The sequence below is a fragment of the Aplysia californica genome, unplaced genomic scaffold (assembly GCF_000002075.1).
Source record: "Aplysia californica isolate F4 #8 unplaced genomic scaffold, AplCal3.0 scaffold00065, whole genome shotgun sequence".
In the NCBI taxonomy this organism is placed as follows: domain Eukaryota; kingdom Metazoa; phylum Mollusca; class Gastropoda; order Aplysiida; family Aplysiidae; genus Aplysia; species Aplysia californica.
This window is the reverse complement of record NW_004797335.1, coordinates 993408-1003093: the sequence shown is the minus strand read 5'-3', so window position 1 is coordinate 1003093 and position 9686 is coordinate 993408. Positions and strand designations below refer to the sequence as shown.

Genomic DNA, 9686 nt, shown 5'->3' with positions numbered 1-9686 from the left:
GCCTATATAGTCATTTCCCCACTAGATATTATGGGCTCTGGACCCAGCAGTTCAATGTGTTCAGAACACACTTTTCCAACTAGTGATGAACCCCCACCCCTGGAAAAACCAATATAGTTAAGCACTATCTCAGCCTCTGAAATGGGAACTGAAAGCCCTGTTTTCCAGAGAGCCTTGATGTGAACAGAACATTTTCGCACAATGACTGAGAAGAACAAAGACAATATGAAACTAAAAACAAAGTCAGTAATCAAAACACATCTTCACATATTTAACACTTAAAACATGAAGGTAGAAGAAGAACTGCAAGAAAAATACGTTTACGCCTCTCTCTTGTGTGAATACTTCTGTTGAAAGATTGAGTATGTGAACAGGATTTTTTTTTAAATCAGGAGAGAGGCCAGTGATAAAGGCCTGTGCCTGTCAGTTGTCCCTTATTTCCTCCTGCAGCTGGTAATGGCAGTGACAGCATCAGCAACAAAAGTCACACCTCACAAACATACATAAATACTTATTTGAATAAACGTTTCCCATACACTTACACAGACGATAAAACCCACAAAATGTACCGTACGCCATGCAGAAGGAAAAGGAAAAACTCAAATATACAGAGAGAAAAGAAAATTGTATTGAACATGACAACAATTTTTTTTTCTTCTATTAATCAAAGATCCTTAACTGTCCCTTCAGGTAAGGTGGCCTGACAGATAAAATGTCTTCAGGGTTCAAGGTCAAAGAGCTAAAACAACACCAGTCTGCCCACAGGTGCACAACACAAGATTCTCATATGAGCCTTTGGGGGTCAAATCAACATCTAAGGCTTAGGAACAAGATACAGATGAAACTGCAAACAATTCCAAATGCGAAAGAAAACAAAGTCATATGTGAGAATATTATGATAATCAAAACTCGTGAAAAAACTTGCACTGAACGTTATTTGAAGTATTTGAAAGGAGAAATTTGGATCAGTCACAGTGGCCCATTGCAATAAAGTTAATCAGGGGTCAATTTTAGTTAATCTCTTAATCTGCTTATAATCATATAAATCTACTGAGTTTCACTGACATTACTATAAGTATATAAAAATAATGGTTCTCATGCCAAAAGAAGGAATGTCGTTGTACCTGCCTTTGAAGCTAAACCTAAAAATACTCGTAGCAAAGAAATAATAGGATTTAATCATTTGTTATTCTTAAGAAGCACAATAAAAAAAAATTTTTTAAAATATATATTGACTACAATCCATGCTTACCAAAATGCACATGTTCTCAAGAAAAATGATTTTCAATTTTTGTGGTGCGATTGCTTTAGTTCCAGGAAAAGTTTTTTAATGTATTCATTTTCCAGTTCTTTTGAATACTGTCACTATAGTCACTTGTCCCCAAAATCTACCAGCACTGCTGTATTTGCTCACTGAGAATCAAACTCATAAGGTGATGACAGGCCCATCATACATATATGCATAAAAAAGTGACTGTAAATTACAAGAAGGATGCTATATCAAAATGTTCATTAAAAAAAATTCTCACACGTTATTTGAAAACTGCACACTTACAGTAACTACAGACTTAACAGCAATAGAGCTTCCTTCTCTTTACCCGTGTAATAGATTTCTTTTTTTAAACGATAGTCTTCTTCGAAAACAGTGGCAGCAGTACACACTCAGACACCTGAACACTTATGTATGTCCCCCAGTCACACTGGTTATTTGGGTCACATTGGTCACTTGGGGGAACTGTTAGGTCCACAGAGACTGCAAGACCATACCACAGTTCTCCACTCGGTACACATGTCTACATCACAGGAGGTCAGCTGATGAGTTCCAGACAGTGCCAGCAATTGACCCTTAGCCTTAAGGCTCAAAGTTCACATTTTCATCTTATTCCATGAGTACCTATTGACGCCCCATATTCAATGTAGAAAGCCACAAGACCAAATAATCCCCACCTAGAATGAATGTTACAAATAAGTATTGTTAATATGAGCTGGGAGAGATGGCAAAAATAGATGAGATGTAAAAGTTACCTTTAGACTTACAAAAGTCACACGGCCTTGAAAAGAGACAGGTCTATTGGTTTTTGTACAGGCATTCCATTGCATGTAATCTTTATCACAGCATATTATTAATAATGATGGCAGAGACAATCACAGTATCACACGGAACAAGCAAACGAATACCAGTAGCCATTTCATATTTGCTAGGATATTAAACAAACCACAACATAAAATGCATTTTCACTGTGACATGTTTGTCATTTTCATCTTAAATTTTATACATATATATTCCAATAACAGCAAAAGATAATTATGACATAAAAAAATGTAAAACAAAACTCCACAATTCACATTGTCCTGTATTCTAATCTATTCTAATAATGGCAAAAATAGAAAAGGCAAAAGGTGCCACAAGCACCTGGTAGTAAATTTTTTTACATTTCAAACTTAATTTCAACTTAGATTAGAAATTTATAGAAACAGTAAAACTCATGATGTTTCCACTTCAACAATTAACTAAAAAAAATAATGTAAAAACTATGAACCTTGAATGTGCTAAAACCATTTTTAAGGATTGAAAACCCAAGCCCCCACCACAATGTACTGTACCGGCACCCTTCCACACATCTCAGCAGGTGTCCCTCAGGAGCTCAGAGGCATGGGTCCCGGATAGGCTCAGGGGTCTAGGTGAAAAGGGCCAAAAATAAACTTAAGTACTGCAGAAAGATTCAATCTGTTGGAAAAACAAAATCAAAACTGGTCCCAGAAAAATACAACTTCCAACCACGAGGGAGACAATCAGTAGTTATAAAACCTCAAAATGAAATCTCAATGTGTGCCTATAGAAAGGTACCAAAAGTCGGATTTCGACCATTTTGAGTTGAGGGTTGTACATCATAGCAAAGTCAACGCTGAATACAGTGGTTTTTGAATTTTTGAGATGGCATTACTATTAGTGAGGTAGGGTATAAAGATCTAATTTTGAGAAAATTAACGTTAAAGTTTAGGACACACACAGACTTTACCAAAAAAAAAAGATTCAATTGTTTTTAACGTATTTATTTAAGGAAAATTCATTTCCTATTTGGCATTCAGTTGACATCTGGTTAGAATTCAATGGTAAAACATAGCGGGGAAGAGAAAACATGCGTCAAGAATAGATTTTAACACCATCTAAAAGCAGTCTTCATTATCTCTTTAAAAATACCCTAGTCTCAAAATTATTCAAAATAAAATAAGATGTCAAATCAACGAAAACCCTTTTTAACACATTGTAAAAAAATGGTGGAACTATCATTTTTTTAGGGAAACACATTTTGGTCCAAAGAGTTTTTTTTTGGTCTTTATCAGCCTGCAGTTCAACAAGGTCTGTGGCAACTTTTGGTACCTTTCTTTAGGCACCCACACATCTTCTCAGTTCATGAGAGAAGAAGGTTGAAGATTCTTTGACAATAACAACATCTTCAGAAAGGGCAAGCACACATGGAAGAAACAGATATCAATAATAAAGTACCGTACGCTTAAAGTAATACAGACATGATGAAAAGGAAATGTTTTCAAGACGGGTTACAACGTACTTTATGAGAGCATTGTATGAACAGAAAAAAAACACTACTACTTACTCATGAAATGGCATATATATAAACAGTTTTTGGGGGGGTTAAAAATACATTCCGATAAGACTGAGCTACCAACAAAACAAACAAATGAAAGGCAATACTAGAAGGGACAGGTGTCATCCATGCTTGACTCTGTCCACAGCAATGTAGTAGGCTGTCTTATCCAGGACAGAGTGCCACCCAATAGGTCCAATCTCACAATCAGCACATATCAAATATTTAATGTTGTCCACCTTTGAAAAAAACAAAACCATAAAAAAAAAGTTAACATACAAACCTGGTACATGGTATTAAATCTATCAAACAAAGTATTTTAGTAGAGGTTTTACGGCACTCGCAACCGCATAAAAGGTCATATAAGCGCCAGAAGATTAGAGGTGTTACAAGAGAGTAACAAACATAAAAAAGAAGAAGGGGGAGATAAGGACGATAGATGTCTGATAGGAAAGAAGAAGCAAACCACACTAGAGCACCCACCAACCACACACAAACAAAGTATAAAGGGTAGACCATTACTTTACAACAAGTATGCAACGTAGAGGCCACATTTCACCAGAACCTCAATATTAGAGTAGCTGCAAAACTAACAAAACAAAGAAGATAACATCCGCGAACCCATAGCTACTTGTTTTCCCATTTTCCTTGCCCTCTGGCAACTGACATCATTTATTGTGCATACATTACTAAGAATATAGAGTCAGCAGAAAAGTGCTCTAGGGAACAGTTGAGTACAGATAACTTGTTCGCAGACAGCTCGAACAATAAGCCATTGCCCGACTGAACCACTATATATATATTCTTAGTACAGGCAGCACTGCATTCTCAAACTAAAACAACCACATCGATGAGTAGAACAGCTCATCTCAAAAAGCCCGATGGAATTTTTCCTCACACTTGCTTAAATCACCCAGTACGCACGATGGAAAATAACACATCCATTATCATTGAGAGTATCAGACTGGTTGCATGAGCCCACAAGGCTCGCCCCAGCGCAGTGTGATACACCTGTAGTGTGCATAAGATGTCAGTTTAGTTTTAGGAAGATTTTACGGCACTTGCAACACAATAAGATCATACAAGTGCCGAAGAATAGAGGTGTCACAAGAGAGTTACATACACAAAAAAGGAGGAGAGATAAGGACGATAGATGTTTCATAGGAAAGAAGGAGCAAACCGTACAAGAACACCCACCAACCACCCACGTAAGACGTTTGAACCTCCTTGAATCCTTTCATGTGAAGGTGGGTGCTGGGTGGTGGGGTGTGATCGAAGACAGACAGTGTGGTGCTGCATTGAATTGGGTTGTGTGGTGGTTTTTTTTTTTTTTTTTGTTAGAATGCAAGGTATGGATCAGGAAATGATGACTCAAGAGGGGTAGTTTGTCATGCTCTGACTAGTGTTGGTAACATGGTCATGATTGTGATCTGAGTTGAAAAGTTCATCAGCACTGTTCTCTTCTCACGAACACAACTGTCAACCTCTGACATGTTTGAGATATCTGCACTCAACTGTACCTAGATATTTTATACCAAATAAATAACTCTGCTTTATGACAACTTAAGGCTACCATTGAAAAAACCTGTAAAAACATATAAACCTTGTTGTAAATAACCCCCCACTCTGTACTGCCAGCCCCAATTACCGCCAGGTTTTGCCAGTGTAAGAAAAGGAAAAGAAAGGCCTATACAAACATAGTATTTGCAACTTCCCACCACCATCCACAAACTTATTTGAATTGTGCGGTCCTTATTAAACTAATTGTAAATTTGTCCCGATATACCACCAGCAAACTGGCTGCCAGAGGTACACTATACTCAGTACATGGCACCCTGATTATGGAAATGCTATCAGTTTTCTGCTTTGCCAATTATCTAAAAAGAAATTGGAAAAAACATTTTAAAGTCGCATGGAGAAAGTTTAAAGGAACTGCACCATTTCTGCCAGTCGCCCAAATATCTGGCGTTGCCAGTCGTCAGCCCGACGATTAAAAGGCTGGTGGGCGTCTATAAACAGACTACATAGTGAGGACTCACGCTCAAGTCTATGTGAAAGGTTATTGGTGGCCTGAAGACTGTACATCTACAGGGTTCTTGACACATTATAGTTCAGATTCTGATCTGGCAGACATTTTCAATAGTAATTTACCTAAAGTTAAGATGGAGCTGCACATGTAGTAATTGGTAGCAACTCATTCTTTCCCTTGAGTATGGTTATTACGGAAGACAGACAGATGATTCAAGAGTGCCCACAGTTTATCTCTATAGTCTCTACCAGTCTACCACTGGTCAAGACGGCAATTGGAGCTATCCCGTTATACTACCAGCCCCGCTGTGCCGCAAGCTTCATGCTTGTACAAAGGCAGACGGTATAATGGGGTTTGAATGTAATTTGAAGATCATGAAGTGTTGGTACTAACCTATCCCCTGAATAGGGGGAACCAACCCGAGAGAATAAACAACAACCCAGAAGCTTTCATTTGTTAATGTTATGAAAACCAGAAATCAAACCAGCATTTTAGACAAGAAAGGAAAGCATTGTGCATTTAACACTACTAACTGAGGATAATTATCGCACTGCTGCAATTTTCCCAAATCAGCAACTGAGGACAATCATCACAAACCAGCCATCCCACATTCAAGACTTTTTTGGTAACAAAACTTAGAGGCTACATCCGGCTCTCTTGCAAAAAAGAGACTTTTAAATAAATTTTTACTGACGCATACGAGGTACAGTTATTTTCTTTATTTCAGTGATTATAGAAAACAAACTTACAGCAAAACACTAACTCTATTGAGTAACTGATTTCTAAAATGAGCTCAATTGGAAAAATTTTCAATGCGTTTGAGGCAAAAGATAATATAATATTAGCGTCTGAATTTATCTCAGAAGTTTATAATTCAGATAAAAATAAAGAATATATATATCATGCCATCCAAGCGAGAGAGAGAAGCAGATATACATCCATATGAAGCACAATAAAATGTTCTGTTGTCTCAATTTTTAGCCTGATTCTCCTCATTAGGTAAACAAGAAACCTGTTACAGATATTTAGCTATTCACCCATGGCCAAGCAATAAAGTATACAAAATTGTTCCATGTCCAACAAAACAATGACTGCCAAAATTAAATTGTAAAGAGAGGTGACTCAGGCTGTCATTCGAGACAATTGTATGCAATAATCTTTCCACATTTCCATAACAGGAAACGAATTGTTATAAAAAGTTATTTATTACTTGAAGATACAACATAAGATTTACTATAAAACACCACTTACAGTTTTTGAGAATCCCACGTTGTCAAATGTCATCATGTCTGACACATGCCAGTAATCTGTTAGTGTAACACCTTCCAATGGCGCTCGTTCATTCTTTTGAAACATATTTGGAAGGAAAAACTGAAAGTAAAATGATTTGTAGTAAAACATGAATTATAACTTTCTTTGATGACAATAAAAAAAAGAGTGCTTTGGTATCATCACTGCCAGACTTCAAAGAATACAACAATGTCAGTGAACCAAAGACGAGCAATATAATATACAGTCGAACCTGCTCCAACAGCCACCTGTATAGACCAATAACTTGTACACACAACCACGTCCCACTTGAATCTTTTTCTTCCTTATAATTATTTTACTGTCCAAAATGCCCACCTAAGACAACCACTTGTCACCTTGACAACCATGTTGTGTGGCCGACTTGGACAACTTCAACTGCATATATACGTGTCACAATGCTATGGAATCAGGCGCTCGTCAATTTTTGGGCATGTGGAGTTATTAGTATCATCTGAAAGCTTATTCATTTGTCCTGCTTTTGAGAAAAATAATACCCATCTATCCAGAATAGGAGTTGAGATATTTGAAATTGAAGGAGGTGAGGGTCGCCTGGTTTCAGAGGTAAATTAGCGAGAAAACGGCCACCAAAGATAGGTAATTTCAATAGCTTGAGAGTCCTTGAAAACTGGAAATTTACACATTTTGCACCTATCATGTGTTTTCCAGTAAAATTCACTTGGTGTTTTTATGTGGACATAAAAAGTGTTAAAAGCCAATACAAAAATTCGATAAAATTTTTTCACTGACAACAGATGACCACCTTACGCAAAGGCGATCCGACAGTCCACGAGTATGGGCACCAGTCTAGGAAGTTTGAGCACAAAACTGAAAGACGAAAGCGATGGTCAGGTATGTGTAAGCTAGCCCAGCCGTACTTATTCTTAATATGATGGCTAGACTGACCATAAAAAAAGGTCTACTGAATTGTAAATAAATTTTTAGTTTGCAGTAACCTAAAGCATTTGTATTTGAGACGAAACCAGGTGCCTTAATGACAGTGCATGTATTTTATACCTCCTGTTTTCTAATGTTAATAGGGCCTAAGACAAGTACGGAGTCTAGTCGTACTTTAGCCGTACTTAAGTACGGCTAAACTTCTTGGCTAGCCGTGCTTAAGTACGGCTAGACTGTCTGGCTAGCCGTACTTTATGGCTGCATTGCACATGAAATTTTTACTTTGCAAAGCCTAAAGTATTCGTATTTCAGACAAGGCCACCTCTATTCTCACCCCGGGTGAGAATAGCGCAGGCGAGTCTTTTGGCTATTCTCACCCGGCGGGCGTTCACCGTTATAGCCTAGGCCAACCAGTGAAGCGTTAACTCTGAACCACAAAATTCTACACTGTGATAACAGAATTGTAGAATTCTGTGCCGTGAACAAACGTTCTAGATCTATTACTACTGTTAATGTTAGCCTAAAAGCGTGCAATTTTGTCTGTGGGCAGTGGAGAGAGAAAGAGAGAGAGAGAGGAGTAGTGCGAGAACTTCCGGGCAAAACAAAATGGCGACCGGCGTAGTTCGGCTTGATTCGGAAAGTTAAATAGCAGTAGCATCTTTGTCGACGACCAAATTAATTTAGTTTTGTTTTTTAACATCATTTTTTAACTTAGTTTTGGTCAATTTGATCGTCCACACCGATAGACAGTATTCAGAAAGAGACAGAGAGAGAGAGAGGGGAGGAGTAGATCTTGCGAGAACTTCCGGGCAAAACAAAATGGCGACACGCGTAGTTCGGCTTGATTCAAAAAGTGAAATAGCCATAGCATCTTTGAAGACGTTCAAATTAGCTTACTTTTGAGCTATAACGTAATTTTTTCTTAGCTTTTATTAATTTGATCATCCACACCGATAGACAGTATTCCGAAATGAGGAAAAACAGGTCTTGTTTCACACCGGGTGAGAATAGCCTACACTGGCAAGTCTCACCCGGGGTGAGATGTAGATCGTATTTTTATTCTCACCCCGGGTAAGGATAGCCACTTCCTTCAGACTCAGACAAAACCAAAAGGTGCCTTACCGACTTGCATTATTTAAACCTGAATAACTTCTAGATAGATCTAGATCTAATGAGACCTGTGTACAAAACAGGTTCGAGTGGATAGGGCCAAACCTAGATCTAAGTACGGCTAGACTGGTAGTCTAGCCGTGCCGTACTTTCTAGACTCTCAGACACAGGCTAGCCGTACTGGCGCTACTTGGATATGGTGGTCCCGACTTTTGTGACAGTGAAATATAACCTAGAGAAAATCTAGAACGATTACTTCTACTTCTGGTTCTAAGTCTAATTCTTAACGATTACTTTTTGATTCGCGTGCCAGAGAGATAGATTCTAGCCTTTCAAATCTAATTGCAAAAAACATCAAATCATGGTCAAATTCAGAGATGGCCCCCTGAAACACCCCATGTTTTGTTCTTTTTTAAGTCAGGGGGGCAACCCCGGTTGCTTTGTGAAAAACAAGTGAAATTTTACTGCTCATTTTGTAGGCTAGATTTAGAATCTAGGCTACTGATAAAACATAAAACATTGATACCGACTATTTGAATCAGTATCGATATTTCAGTTGCCTACACTACACAAAAGTCGGGACCACCATACAGACATGCCGTTAATCTTAGAAATGACGCATCTTTCTGATTGGCTGCTTATTTTAGTAATGTGATGTCATCACTTCCTGGGATACCCAAACATGGAACGTTGTGTTTTCGGTAACATTTCGGATTTTCTAGATCTAGATCTAA

At 38.0% G+C, this 9686-nt stretch overlaps 1 protein-coding gene across 1 annotated transcript; it reads right to left on the bottom strand.

Moving 5' to 3' along the window:
• Positions 1–3162: 3162 nt before the first annotated feature.
• On the bottom strand, positions 3163–7008 carry LOC101854482 (guanine nucleotide exchange factor MSS4; the record flags this gene model as incomplete). Its single annotated transcript, XM_005093504.3, is given in 2 exon segments — positions 3163–3847; positions 6889–7008. Coding segments are annotated over 2 exon segments (237 nt in total), but the record flags the coding sequence as incomplete, so codon positions are not given.
• Between the last annotated feature and the right edge of the window lie 2678 nt (positions 7009–9686).